Consider the following 14,426-nt stretch of genomic DNA (forward strand, 5'->3'; position numbering starts at 1 on the left):
GCGCCGACACCTTTATATTTGCTTAGCACGCAAGAGGCCTTATATAGCATTAGTTTATTCCAAAAATTTGATATTTACAGGGGAAAAATTAAAAATGTTATATTATAATCGTGGCGGTGTGGAGGGCGCGCTTACGACAGTGCTGCCGTTCGCTTTGCGGCGGTGTGGCAGTCCCATCGTACGACAGTGTGGCTGTTCGCTTTGCGGCGGTGTGGCAGTCCCATTGTACGACAATGCTGCTGTTCGCTTTCCGGCGGTGTGGCAGTCCCGTCGTACGACAGTGTGGCTGTTCGCTTTGCGGCGGTGTTGTAGTCCCGTTTTACGACGTGCGGCGGGGCGCTTGGCGGCGGCCATGGCGGCCCGGTTCAGCGGGGTGCTGCAGCTGACGGAGCTCGACGATTTCATCGCTCCCTCGCAGGTGGGGCCACACCGGGGGTGACAGGGCCGGGGACTCCCGCGGCCAGGGGCTCCCGAGGCAGCCAGGGACTCAAGAGGCCGCCGGGAGCCGTGGGGTGGGCGCTGAGGGGAGTCGGGGGGTGCCACCCTCAGCCGCTGCCTCACGGCACGGGGAACGCGCCCACCCCCCTCAGACCTTCTCCCGCTGCTGTTGGGGATGGAAAAAGGGCTAAAAGTGAGGATTGGGCGCTGTCCCTCCTTGCGCAGGGCTCAGGGTCACTGTGGGGTCACTTTGGGGTCACTGTGGGGTCACTGTGGGGTCACGACAGGCTCAGCCCCATCCCAGGAAAGCGATTTTAATCTGGAGTTCCCCAGGAAAAGTTGGAAGTTTCCGTGGATGGGAGGGAAACCCACGGCGTTCGGGAGGGAATGAGCGGCGAGGATCTGCTCCTGTCAATGCATTTATTATTATTTATTATTTATTATTTTGTACTGTGAAAATGCGAAATAATAATCCTGGGTGCTGAGAAACATTGCAGGAAAATCGAGCCGAGATGAGATCGGTGGAAAAGGAAATAGCAAATCCCGTTAATTCTCCGTGTAGGGCTTGGGTTTGCTTTGGTTTTATTTATTCTTCACGTAAATAAGGAGCTCTGCTTCTGTGTTTTGAGTGAAGGATCCAAATGAGTCGTTCCTGCAAGGCTCTGAGCCCTGCAAAGATGGATTAATTTAGGGGGGAAACTCAAAGGAGAAGTAGGACAAGGAGTCACAGGGTGCTTGAATAATAAAAAGTGGATAAAATTCAGAAAAGCCCTTGCGGCTTGTGCTGGGACACTGGAGCAAGGCTGAGCTCCTGAGAGCTCCTTCTGTCACAAAATCCAACCCTGGCTGGCACTGAGCACCTCCCCGGGCCGGGATCTGCAGGGAAGGGTCGGGATTTGCTCCCGGATTTTGGGGAGGAGGAGGAAGAGGCTGGCCAGGCTCTGTTCCTGTCAAAGCTCCAAAACCAGAGCTGAGCTCTTCAGAAAGAGCAGGATTCTCCCGTGGGCTTGGGATGATGCTGGAAAAGTGTCATTCCTGTTCCAAAGGGGTGAGGAACCTCTGCTTTGACATTTTTCTTACAGTGCTGAAAGAAACTCGGGGCAATTCCAGCCTGGTTTGAGGGGGGAGGATGCAGAGCTGCTGTTTGATCCCTTTATTTGTGTTCAATCCCCTCTTCCTCGCTCAGCTCCTCAATTCCAGGCTCTGCTGCTCTTTCAGGAATGCATCAAGCCTGTAAAAGTGGATAAAAAGCCTGGAAAAGCAGCAGCCAAGATCAGAATCGAAGCTGATGGAAGTTATTTCCAGGTCAATCAGGTACGTGGGGTCTTCTGTTGAGTATAAAAATCCCAGAGAAATGAACGTATTTTAAGTATTTTAATTATCTACATCCATTTAATGCCTCAAAGAGATGTTGTGAGCATTCTTAGAATTTTTTTCTTTCTGATTTATAATCAATAATTCCAATTTTGTGTCACTTTTATGTTCTGAAACACTGGCATTAATTACTTATTATTAATATAAGATTAGATAAGCTGAGATTGCATTAAAATTTAATTTATCAGGATTTTAATTTATAAATTCATTTCTAAGCAGTCATTTTATAATCAGTATTTCCAATTTATTTCAGTTTTTTATGCTCTAAAGCAATGCCATTAATTAGTGATGATTTCCATAAGAGAGCAGATAAAATGAAAAGTTTATTTATTTTATCAGTATTTAAGGATTGGCAATTCCAGGTTGGTTGTGACAATGTCCTTGTGCTCACTCAGAGATTTAATCAAGATCTTTTTAATAAATCTTGCTGGATTTTTTAAAAACAATATTTCAAATTATTTCTTTAAAAGCTTAAAGAATTCAGAATCTTCCAAAATTCAGGTTGAGTTTTTCCTGTTTTCACCAAAAAAAAGTTGGCATTGCTCTGTTAACCAAGCTGGGAATTCCTCTAGGGATGGAACTTGGAACTTTAGGCAGATTTTAATTTAAAAAAAGGAGGATACAGCACTTCTAAAGGAGTCTGGTTCCTTATTTTAAAAATTTAATTATGCCTCATTTCCTGCTCTATTCCTGGCTTTATTGAGGAGTGATGATTAGAGGAGAATCTCTTGGGAAAATCAAATTATTCAGGGCAGATAGAAGGGAAAATAATCCCTTCCAGTGTCTGGGATGAAATCCCTCAGCAAATTCCACTTCCTGTGCCAAATTATCCATTAAAAGCAGCCAACTTCAGGTGACTTTGTCCTCATCTTATTAAAAATAAAGATTTCTTTTAAATGATAAACCAAGAGCATCAAAAGAGCAGCATCTTCATTATGATTTGGAACAAAGTGAGGAAATTGCTCCTTCAGTTCTGGGATCAGAGCTGAGCCTGCTCTGGGTGGTTTTTTGTAGGATGGGGAAGCACAAAAGCTGGAGAAGGCCAAAATCACCCTGAACGATTGCCTGGCCTGCAGTGGCTGCATCACCTCGGCTGAGAGCGTCCTGGTCAGCCAGCAGAGCCACGGGGAGCTCTGCAAGGTGCTGGCTCTCAACAAGGTGGGTCCCACTCATCCCTGAAGAAAAAAAGGGAAAATCCACAGGAAAAGGGGATTTCAGAGCTCTGATGGATCTCAGGCTGTTCTTGCTGCACTATTCTGGTTTATTCTCATTTTTTTTAAAGAGTTTGGAAGGGTTTGGTGTCAATCCCTGCCTCAGAGTGAAGGTGAGGAGCTCTGGGGTGCTGCCAGCTCTGCCTGTGCCACAGTTTGGGATTGTTTGGTTGTTTTTTCCAGGCTGCTGCTGCCCATGAGCAGAAACTGGTGGTGGTTTCTGTCTCTCCCCAGTCCAGAGCCTCCCTGGCTGCAAGGTGCAAGCTGGGGCTGCTGGAGACAGCTCAGAAGCTGACCACGTTCCTCAAGAGTTTAGGCAAGTGTGGGGCTGTGCTCTGCTCTCTGGCCTGGGGGTTCAGCACAAGCTGAAAGTGGATTCCAAACTGTCCAAAATTCACTCACAGGATGAATTTTGAGTGAGGGAAGGAAAGCTTGGAAAAAAGGAGGGTGAGGCACTTCTGAGGGCAGATGGTAACAGGACAAAGGAAAGGATTTGAATCTCCAGATGGGAGATTGGGATGGAATTCCTGGCTGGGAGGGTGGGGAGGACCTGGCACAGATTCCCAGAGAAGCTGGGGCTGCTCCATCCCTGGAACTTCCCAAGGCTGGGTTGGATCACCCTGGGATAGTGGGAAATGTCCCTGCCCATGGAACTGGCTGAGCTTGAAGGTCCTTTCCAACCCAAACCATTCCATCAGTCTATGAAACCTGGGAAGAACCATTGAAAATAAATTGATATTTTACATTTCCACCTCTCCTGTCACTTCTCCTCTGACCTGAAAAACCTTCCCTGTCAACTGCAGGGCTCGGTACCTGCAACTGAGTTTGCCTCTGGTTGGAGTGGAAGGTTTTGTGTCCCATTTTGCTGTGTCCTGAGGGTTTTAACCCAGCTGCTGTCCTGCCCAGGTGTGCACCACGTGTTTGACACAACTTTCTCCAGGAACTTCAGCCTCCTGGAGAGCCAGAGGGAGTTTGTGAGACGCTTCCACAGACAAGCAGACGACAAAAAGGCTCTGCCCATGCTGGCCTCTGCCTGCCCAGGTATGGCTTCAGTTCCAGCTGCAATCAAAAATCCAGCAGCTGCTCAGAAAGGTGCAAATGGATGGTTTTTTTTACCTGTGGGATTGTTCTCCTCACAGCACAGATCTTGGTGTTAAAGCAGTGCTGAGACATCTTCCAGTGAATCTGGTCTTACACTTGGCTTTTGAGGCTGAAAATGGTTATTGCTGGGCACTAAACCTGGGTTGTGGGGAGAATGAGCAGAGTGAAGGTCTGCTTCTTATTCTTTAATTTCAGTTGTTAATTATGTTCCTTCCAGGTTGGATCTGCTACGCAGAGAAAACCCACGGCAGCTTCATCATTCCCCACATCAGCACCACCAAATCCCCCCAGCAGGTGATGGGCTCCCTGGTCAAGGGCTACTTTGCAGAGCAGCAGGTAAAGCTCTAAAAATGCTCTTCCTACTGCAAAATTCCTCAAATTCAACACTTTAGGCCGATTTTTAATTATTTTTTTGCTGTGTTACACACATTCAAGGGTCAGTATTGCCTTGAAGAAGACAGCAAATCTTCCTCACTTCTGTCTTAGCTAATGAATAGTAATTAGGGTAGAACACTAATCACAGGCTAATTAAATTGAAGCCTCTGAATTATTTGGGAAAGCTGAGGAACATTATTTTCAGTGCCTTTGTGCTCCTGTTGTGAATGATTTCAAGTGAAGTGACCCAAGCCAAGGCTGCAGTCGGTGCTTACGTGCAGAGCGTGGCTTCTCTAGAAATGATCCCTCATTCCCATCTTGATGTTCTGCTTCTGTCCTTAGCCTGTAACCTCTGGAATCTTTCCAGGTGGGAGCTGCAGTCCAAACAAACAGCCTGCATTGGGCCAGGAAGGGGCTGCAGCACCCAGTGGATTTCTTGTGGGGTTTATGGAAGAGCAGCACTTTGACACTTGCACGGGGCAGCTGCAGATTTGGGACAAAATTTGGCAACTTGTGGGAATTATTTGGCACAAGAGACTGAAACAGTGGCCCAGGGTCAGTGACCTGTTTGCTCAGCCTGTGTTTATTGCTTGGATGATCTCGAGGTTTTTGTGGGACTCCAGATCATGTCCTGAGGGGCTGAGCTTTGGGAGCAGGGAGGAAGTTTATTCCCTAAAGGCTTAATTAGGGATTGGCTCCCCTGCCTGACTTTGGATCATTGCACCAGAGTGAGGGAAACTTCCAGGAGCTGAAGGGAACCTCAGGAAAGATGGAAAGAGATGATTCCCAAGGGCCTGGAGTGCTAGGACACAGGGAATGGCTGCCCACTGCCAGAGGGCAGGGTTAGATATTGAATGAATTCCTGGATGGGAGGGTGTGGAATTGGGATGGAATTCCCAGAGAAGCTGCCCCTGGATCCCTGGAAGTGTCCACGGCCAGGCTGGACAAGCTTGGAGCACCCTGGGACAGTGGGAGGTGTTGGGGTTGGAACTGGATGAGCTTTAAGGTCCCTCCCAACCCAAACCATTCCAGGATTCCAGAAAACCTGTGAAGGAGCATGACTGCTGACCCTGACTGAAATTGTCTTCTAGGAGAGAAATCATTTCATTTATGCAGAAATACCTAAACACACAAATATTCACTAAGAGTGGGGATGATGGCATTATTTTCCCCACTCTCCTTTGCTCCTGGCATGCCCTCCCTGAGGACAGGGGGATTTTGGCTGCCCCAGCCTTGTCTCTCTTGCAGCACCTGCCCCCTGACAGGATCTACCACGTCACAGTCATGCCCTGCTATGACAAAAAGCTGGAGGCCTCCAGGCCAGACTTTTTCAACCAGGAATACCAGACCAGGGATGTGGATTGTGTCATCACCACAGGTAAGCAGAGCCACAGCAGATTCCCAATTCCAGCTCATTCTGGGAGCCTTACAGCATCCTCTGGCTTTGGATATTGATCTATATTTACATTTAATACTGCAAATCATGCCCTGGTAAAATGCAGCTGCAGTTTTAGGGACTGCTCTGGGGTGGGTTTGTTTTTCTGTGTCCCAAACATAAGAACTCTTTGTGCCTGGTTCTGCTCTAGGAGAAGTGCTGAAGCTGCTGGAGCAAGAAGGAGTGTCCCTGTCAGATGTGGATCCCTCTCCCCTGGACACCATGTAAGAACAAAATCCCCTTTCAGTCATGTTCCCTTTCCTCCAGGATTTAGGGAGTTCAGAATTTCCCTTTCCCTCAGGATTTAGGGAGTTCAGAATTCCCCTTTTCCTGCTGTTTCACACAGATGTGTTTGCCCTTGGTTTAGTTTCTTGTGTCACTTGAACCAGAACAATGGGGAGTTAAAATATTTAATATACAGAATATCACTCCAGCTCCTTCCATCCCACAAAAAGCTGCTGCAGGCTTTGGGAAGGACAAGAATCTGTCCCAGTGATAAAAATTTCCTGGAGCAGAAGCTGTTGTTATCAGAGGCACTGCAAAGACCCCAGAATTAGAGCAGAACTAACAGATATTTAGGTCACTCAGATAATCTCCAGAAGACTTGTAGTGAAAAGTGACATTTGAGACGTGTCAGATGGGACTGGGGTTGTTGAACTGAGGAGGAATTTCTGCCCCAGGGCCAGCTGCACACACTGGGGTGGGGTGACATTTTGGGGTGTGAGGTGACAGCAGGGCTGGCTCTGCACTGAGCACCCAGAGCTGCCTTGGCTTCAGGGCAAGGGGAACATCCCCAGAGCTCCACGGAAGGCTCAGCAGCAGCACCTCCCTGGATGATACAGGGTGATCCACAGAGAATCACAGAGTCCTGGAAGGGTTTGGGTGGCAAAGACTCGAAATTCATCCAACCCCAACACCTTCCACCCTCCCAGGCTGCTCCAAGCCCCATCCAGCCTGGCCTGGGACACTTCAGGGATCCACAACCTCTCTGCACACCCCATTGTGCCAGGGGTCCCTGGTGCTATTCCCAGGAGAAAGGGAAAAGCTGGGGCTCAGAGGAGGCTGCTGCTCCCGTTGTCCTGAAGCCCCTGGAGCTGTGTTTGATGCCACATTCCCTGAAGCTGGTGCTGTGCCCTCCCCAGGCTCGGCAGGGCTGCGGAGGAGCTGAGCAGCCACCGCGGCGGGGGCTCGGGGGGGTACCTGGAGCACGTCTTCAGACACGCGGCCCTGGAGCTCTTCGGGATCCATGTGGGCTCAATCCACTACAAACCTCTCAAGTAAGAAGCTGAAATCCCACAGAAAACTCGGTTTTTCAGGAATTCTCCTCGCTGAGGAGCTGGAGTTTGGTTTTTTTGTGATGGTCACTTACAGGCTGAGAGTTGGCTGCTCCCTCCCCCAGCTGCTGAGCAATAAATCAGCCAATTCCATGCAGAATTCCAGGGAAAATTTCCCAAGGAGAACTCCAACCCCTTCCTCACCCACACCCTGCAGTTTGGCCTCCACTGATAATTTCTATAATAATTATAAAATTTTAGAGTAATTGAGAAGGCAGAGCTGTGGTGGAACTGGGATTCCTCACCTTGGATCAGGCCAGCCAAGGGGATTTGTCACTGATTATTGATCCCAGAAAACCTTGTGGGAGGGCTTTGGGGCTCTGTTTAACTCTAGTGAAAGAGAAAATAAATCACCTGAGTTTGGGCATTGGGGCTCATCCACCTGAGATTCCTTCTGGCTTCCCAGTTATAATTTAATGTATCCTTTGACATTAATTATATCCCTAATGAGCAACTTGTATGTTTAGGAAGGAGAAAAAAGCATCTCAAAAATTTGATAAAAATCCAATTACTTACTTTTTCTTTTTACCAGAATTAGGTATTCCCACTAACCTTAGAAATCTGGAATCCTCAAGGCTTTGTTCCCATGTTTTATGATCTGGTAGAAATTTAAAAATCCCCTCAGGGATTTAATGTTGGCTGAAGGAACTCGGGTTTGTCAGGGCAAGGCTCCCTGTGCTGAGCTTTTCAGGCTTTTTCCAGCCCAGGTGTCCTTCAGCAACCTCTGCTCAGGTGGCCCCAGCAATCCTGGAAGGCTCTGGAAGGAATTCCTTCCCCTTTTCCTTGCACAGAACTAGGACAGCTCTTCAATGAGATTCACCAAGAATTTGGGTTTTGCACAGGGCCCTTTGAAGTTTAAAATAGAAAACTCATTTGGAGAAGCCATTTCCTGTGCTCTGCTCCCTCAGGAACAAGGACTTCCAGGAGGTGACCCTGGAGAGGGATGGAGAGGTCCTGCTCCAGTTTGCCCTGGCCTATGGCTTCAGGAACATCCAGAACCTGGTGCAGAAGCTGAAGCGAGGGAAGTGCCCCTATCACTACGTGGAGGTCATGGCCTGTCCCTCAGGTGAGGCTGCTCTGCTGCAAATCCAGCCTGGGAGGAGCTCCAGGGAATTCCAGACAGGAAAAATGGGGGGTTTCTCATCCCCTTTGAGGTGTGACAGCCTCAGAGCTGTATGGGCATTTTGCTACCTCTGAGCCAGCAATTCCTCAGGATTTATGGAATTGCAGATGGATTCTGTTATACAAAATTTGCATAATTAATTTAAGGAGTTTTTCCTGAGCTCTTTGGTACCTGAGTGAGGGGATTTTCCCCCTGAAACTACCCTGACCATCACACTTATGCTGTGGCTGGTGGAGAAAGTCACTTCCTTAATGTTTTATTCCATTTTCCTTGGGAGCAGGGGCAGCCTGGACCCACTGAGGGGTCTGTCAGAGCTGCTCCTTCCCAGGGATCCACAGAGCTCTGGGAGCTTCCCAGTGTTCAGCCCAACTCCCAGGACACATCCCAGGCACTTTTCCCTTTCCTCCAGCTGAGCCTCCAAGGCTGGGCTCACCTGGGCTGGGCTCTGGCTCTGTCCTGGGGGCTGGAGATAAGAGCTGGCAGATTCCCAGCTGGAGCCAGCCCAGCATCTCCCTGCCCTGTGCTGCTGGGAGATAACTGGGACTGAGCCTCTGTTCCTGAGGTGTTTTCATTCCTGCAGCTGTGGATAAATGAACTGGAATTTCTTCAGGATGTTTTTTCCAGCTGAAATTCTCCATCCCTTCTTTCCCCCCCAGGCTGTTTGAATGGAGGAGGGCAAATCAAACTGGAGGGGGAATCCAGCAAGGAGGAGCTGCAGCAGGTGGAGAGGTTGTATGAATCCCTGAGGGCTGAGATTCCAGAGGAGAACCAGGCTGTGGGGGAGCTCTACCAGCACTGGCTGGGGGGCTGGGGCTCAGAGAAGGTTCTGGAAGTGCTGCACACACAATACCACGCCGTGGAGAAAGCAAACTCTGCCCTCAACATCAAGTGGTGAGGGCTGCCCGGCCCAGCAGATCCTCAGTGCCTTCTGAACTCCCACTGCTGATTCTCCAAGGACTCTGTGCAATTCCTGCCTCTGGGAATGTGCCTGGCACTGCTCATTCCTTCAGCTGGAGGATGAGGTGATGGGAATGAACCCCAAATTCTGACAGGAGACACATCCCAGGCTGATGGGCCAGACCCTGCACTGCTCCAGCAGCCCCATCCTGCCAGAACCGAGCAGTTCATGGACTGAGAGCTCAGCTCCAGGCTGAGCTTTGTGTCACACCCCAATCTTCCTCCTCCAGGCCTTGCTGGATTGTCCCAGCTCTCAGTTCCGTGCCTGCCTCTGCTGGAACGTCCTCACTGCGTTAGAAATGTTCTCCTGAGGCCTGGAGGTGCCACAGCTCGCTGCCCTGCAGGGTCTGTGCCCTCAGAGAGGGGCACCCAAAGCCTGGGATCATCCCTGGGGCTGGCTCAGTGCCTGCTGGAAAGGGACTGGAGTGAATGCTGGACAAAACCCTGTGATTCCTTGTCCTTAAATTATAATAATTTATACCAAGGGCAATTCCTTCTCTGTCTTTCCTTGCTACACACACAGCAGGGAGTCAGGGAGTTGTCACGCTTACCCACCCTCTGCAGCCACTTACTGAGGGATAACATCCCTAAATCCAGACAGAACAGGCACTTCCTGATGGAGAACATCCCAAAATTACCACAAAATAATTCCTGACCTTGGGGCTGGCAGGAACCAAAGCTTCCTCTGCGCATTCCAATGAACCCACAGAGCAAATGCTGATTTTCATGTTTTTAATTAAAAGCTTTCCATTTTTTCAGCTGTTGCTGATCGTTAATGACCTCACAGTGTTCTAAGGCATCAACCTCCCCCTTCTGCCCCTTCCCCACCTTCCTGAGGAGCAAATTGGTTCTTCCAGTGAATTCCCTTTTTCCATGCAGGGATTTGGCTAAACCAGGAAACGAGGACAGGGAGAGGCTCCAGCCTGGAATCAGTGCAGAGCATCAGCCCAGAAATGCACAATCAGTCAAGCTAAATTAGCAGGAAATGAAATAATCAGGGCTCTACACTTTGTCACTTCCCCAGTTCCCAGGTCACCACCATGCTCTGAGGTCACTGAAGCCACCCAGGACTCCCTGGGATCTCTGTGCTGGCACCAGGAACAGCTGGAATTTGTGCCAGGCTCAGGGCTGGGTCCCACACACAGGAGCATCCCTGCTCCCAGGATCAATAAAATCCCAAAGGAACACACAGGGGACATCCCCAACTCCAGCATTTCGTGGAAACTGAGGAATTCAGGCCATGGTACCAAAAATCCTTCCCTTTCCATGCAGGGAAATAAATCCAAACTATAAATTAATAAAAGGAAAAAAGAAAACATTGGTCCAGTTTGTAGCACAGGAAAAAGCCCCAAACCAGACTCCAGTGGCAACAAAGAAATTCACAGTCCACACATGAAAATCCCTGAAATCAACTCCATCCCAGTGCTGGGAGCTGCCACCAAACCCTCATTTTATCCACAAGAAAAAAGAAAGGGAATGACTTGAGTGGTGTGAAATGCCTCCTCACACCTGAAAATAAAACTCTGCTCCTTTCTCAGCCTTAAAAAGAAATAAAACACAGCCCTGGTTCTGCACAAAGTGAAGGCTGGGGAGGCCTGGGAGCCCCAGCTGCTCCTGAGGGCAAGGCAGTGTCCATGGAGTTGGCACCAAGTGTTCTCCAGTTTTTGTCTTGGGAAAAGTGAAAAGCAAGGGAGGCCTGGCAGCACTTTCTCTCTTGGCTGCCCCAAATCTGTCCCACCTTGGGAAATCCCTCCTGGGGCAGAGCCTGGGCTCCACCTGGACACTCCACGTGGTCCAAGGGGCTCCCCAGGGCAGTGACAAATCCCTACAGAAATCCCTGTGGGACTTATTGGAAAAATTGGGGCAAAAAAGAGGGGAAAAGCCACCCAACCCCTGCTGTGATGAGGAGTTGGGTGGGCACTGGTGATCCAAAGCCAGCACCACACAAACCCTGGGACTGGGATGCCCCAGGGGAGCAGCACAATCCCTGAGCATTCCCGCTTTTCCCTGCCCTTCCCTGCCTTCCTCCCATGGCCACGGAGAGCTGGCAGCTCCTGCACTGACCCCAAAACTGTCCCCTGCCCCATGGCCTGACCCTCTGCCAGCATCCCAGCCCCACAGCCCGGGCTCTCCAAAGGGATCTGCTCCACAGGGAATCCCAGGATCCAGAGGGGGAGCGGAGCAGAGCAGAGCAGCCTCACACAAAGCAGGTTAAAGACAAAATCAGTGCCCAGCTGGGAGCGGATCCGAGCTGGGCACAGCCAGGAGGGAGCCCTGGGGATGTCACTTCTTCTCCAGGAAGGGCCCGAAGAGCCCCCAGTCAAAGGCCAGCATGGCCTGGGGGTTGGGCCTCTCCTTGGGCTTCTTGAAGTTGTCCCTCTCGGAGCGCAGCGTCCTCAGCACCTCCACGGGGTCCGTCCTGCCCGTGAACCTCTGCACGGGCTCCTCCCTGCGAGGGAACAGCCCTGGCATGGACAGGGGCAGTGCCACCCTCTGCTGGGGCACACGGGGCTCTGGGGACAGAGGGGACCCCACCCCGCAGGGATGGACAGGGGCAGTGCCACCCTCTGCTGGGGCACACGGGGCTCTGGGCTGTCCCCATGCCCAGGAACCCTCCCCTGGCTCCGGGCTGGGATTTCCCAGCAGTTCTTTGGGAAAAGGGATGGTGCTGGGGGGGAACAGGAGGGGGTTTGGGGACAGTGCCAGCAGCGCTTACGTGACCCGCAGGAAGGGGTTGTACAGGAACTCCTCGTGCAGCGTGGAGGGCACCGTGGGCAGGTCCTCATCATCGCGCTGCTGCCGAGGGAACACGGGCATCCAAACCCCGCTGCCATCCCACAGCCCCGGCCCCTGCCCTGGCACAGCGGGCACAGCCACTTACCCTGGCCCACGCCAGCTTCTCCTTCACCATTTCATTCTCTGGCTCCACCTTCAAGGCGAATTTGAGGTTTCTGACGGTGCATTCATGGCCACAGAAAATCTTCTGCAGGAGGCACCCGGCATCAAACCTGCTCCCAGATCCGAGCCTGGGATCCCTGCCCTGATCCCGGGATCCCTGCCCTGATCCCAGATCCCTGCCCTGATCCCGGGATCCCTGCCCCGATCCCAGATCCCTGCCCTGATCCCGGGATCCCTGCCCTGATCCCAGATCCCTGCCCTGATCCCGGGATCCCTGCCCTGATCCCAGATCCCTGCCCCGAGCCCCCTCCTGGCTCCAGGAGCCCTCCCCAGGCTCCACTCACCGTGTCCTCGGGCAGAGTCCCCAGGATTTGGGTGAGGTTGGTGTGCATCTGCTCCGCCGTCCCCTCGAAGAACTGCCCGCAGCCCCCCACGAACAGGGTGTCACCTGTGGGACAGGGGCTGGGCACAGAGGGACCCCAGGGCCGGGGATGGGGGTGCCAGGGGGTGCTGGGTTCACCCCAGGAGCGCTGAGTGGGGGGCAGGCAGCACACAGTGTGTCCCCCAAAGCCACGGGGGACACGTGGGCAGGGTGGGATACCTGAGAAAAGAGCTGGAGCATCCGGGGAATCGTCCTCCCACATGAAGTAGCACATGTGGCCCGAGGTGTGGCACGGGGTGAAGAGACACCTCACTCTGATGGCCCCAAACTGGGGGGACAGAGGGTCAGGGCCCCACTGAGGGGGACAGACCCCCCCAGACCTGCCCACACCCCGCCTGGGGCCCTGCAGGTCGCAGATCTGATGGGGCTTTGTGTGGGTCTGCTCCGATGGCATTTGGGACCCTCCAGCACAACCCCAAACAGGCTGGGATTGGGATGAGGTTTCTCCTGCATCCCAGCCTTGAATCCGTGGGGCCACATCTGCAACCACCCCATGGGCACGAAGAGCTGAGCACAGCCCAGCAGCACCAACCCCACTGGGGACCACCGGGGACAGTGTGACCACCCCACCGTGTGTGTGTGACCACCCCACTGTGTGTGTGAGACCACCCCACTGCACTCCCCACTGGGGACAGTGTCACCACCTCACCGTGTGTGTGTGACCACCCCACTGTGCTCCTCACTGGGGACACTGTCACCACCCCACTGTGTATGACCACCCCACTGTGCTCCTCACTGGGGACAGTGTCACCACCCCACTGTGTGTGTGAGACCACCCCACTGTGCTCCTCACTGGGGACAGTGTCACCACCCCACTGCTCTCACTGGGGACAGTGTCACCACCCCACTGTGTGTGTGTGACCACCCCACTGTTCCACACTGGGGACACTGTCACCACCCCACTGCTCCTCACCAGGGACAGTGTCACCACCCCACTGCTCTCACTGGGGACAGTGTCACCACCCCACTGCTCTCACTGGGGACAGTGTCACCACCCCACCCCACCAAGCAGGACCCGTGTGAGGGCTCCAAGCCCCGAATGTCCCCACACACCGAGAGCTCCTGGCCGTGGGTGACCTTGTGTGTGAGGGCCCCGATGCGCTCGTCAGCCCCGAACACCCGCAGGCCGGGGAAGAGCTGGGCCAGCTCCTCGTTGCCCCTGGCGTGGTCCCTGTGGGCAGAGCAGGGGCTGGGAATGGGCACCGTCCCTGTGGGGACACGGCCACCCCGACCCTGTCACACCTACCAGTGGTGGTGGGTGGTGAGGATGGCCCTGAGCACCACGTCCTCCTTCCTGATGATCTCCAGCAGCTGGAAGGGAGCCAGAGCAGCGGTGAGAGGTGACACACAGACAGACAGACAGACAGACAGACACACCATGACCTGTCCCCTGTGTCACCGGGCAGAGGAATCCCCCAAAACCACGCGCTGAAGGTGGGACAAAGGTGTGACCTGAGTGGAGCAGGAGGATGGGACCACGCTGATCCCATGGGGATGGGGATGGGGATGGGGATGGGGCCATTTTTGGCCGGCGCTTTCTTAGGGAAGGCACGATGAGAGCACGGGGTCACTGCCACAGCGAGGACACGGCGGCCGTGCCACCCACCCGAGGGCCACCAGGGCACTGCCAGCCCGGCACGGCTGCCAGGAGGCTCCGGATGCCAACAGCACTCAGGAACAAACCCCGGGCTGCTCCCGGAGCCGAGAGGAAGGAAGTGCCCGAGTCCGCAGCAAACGC

The 14,426-nt window shown here is 52.7% G+C and overlaps 2 protein-coding genes across 11 annotated transcripts in view; one reads left to right on the top strand and one right to left on the bottom strand.

Moving 5' to 3' along the window:
* Positions 1-286: 286 nt before the first annotated feature.
* CIAO3 (cytosolic iron-sulfur assembly component 3) lies at positions 287-10,106 on the top strand. 3 transcript variants are annotated; one of them, XM_015643231.2, is made up of 11 exons: positions 287-418; positions 1,657-1,752; positions 2,827-2,970; positions 3,207-3,339; positions 3,930-4,064; positions 4,342-4,460; positions 5,748-5,877; positions 6,086-6,158; positions 7,077-7,211; positions 8,177-8,334; positions 9,048-10,106. In XM_015643231.2, exons 1-11 carry the CDS (start codon positions 353-355, stop codon positions 9,284-9,286), a joined length of 1,428 nt encoding a protein of 475 aa, XP_015498717.1. In that variant the 5' UTR covers positions 287-352; the 3' UTR covers positions 9,287-10,106. The 3 variants fall into 3 exon arrangements, with proteins under 3 accessions (XP_015498717.1, XP_015498719.1, XP_015498718.1); XM_015643232.3 differs by lacking the exon at positions 287-418 and adding an exon at positions 974-1,486; XM_015643233.2 differs by lacking the exon at positions 7,077-7,211.
* LOC107211325 (hydroxyacylglutathione hydrolase-like protein) overlaps positions 10,067-14,426 on the bottom strand; it is a 5,111-nt gene continuing 751 nt past the window's right edge. Inside the window, exons 2-8 of one of the 8 annotated variants that reach the window (XM_015643239.2) lie at positions 13,935-13,999; positions 13,742-13,859; positions 12,848-12,956; positions 12,591-12,694; positions 12,230-12,277; positions 12,065-12,141; positions 10,067-11,797 (exon numbers count right to left, since the gene is read on the bottom strand). In XM_015643239.2, the coding sequence (XP_015498725.1) occupies positions 11,632-11,797; positions 12,065-12,141; positions 12,230-12,277; positions 12,591-12,694; positions 12,848-12,956; positions 13,742-13,859; positions 13,935-13,999 (687 nt within the window). In that variant the 3' untranslated portion in view covers positions 10,067-11,631. Of the gene's footprint in view, positions 11,798-12,064; positions 12,145-12,229; positions 12,332-12,590; positions 12,695-12,847; positions 12,957-13,741; positions 13,860-13,934; positions 14,000-14,426 lie in introns of all 8 variants that reach the window. The other 7 variants (XM_015643238.2, XM_033517856.1, XM_015643236.2 and 4 more) reach the window with 7 other exon arrangements.

This window comes from Parus major, chromosome 14 (genome assembly GCF_001522545.3).
Source record: "Parus major isolate Abel chromosome 14, Parus_major1.1, whole genome shotgun sequence".
In the NCBI taxonomy this organism is placed as follows: domain Eukaryota; kingdom Metazoa; phylum Chordata; class Aves; order Passeriformes; family Paridae; genus Parus; species Parus major.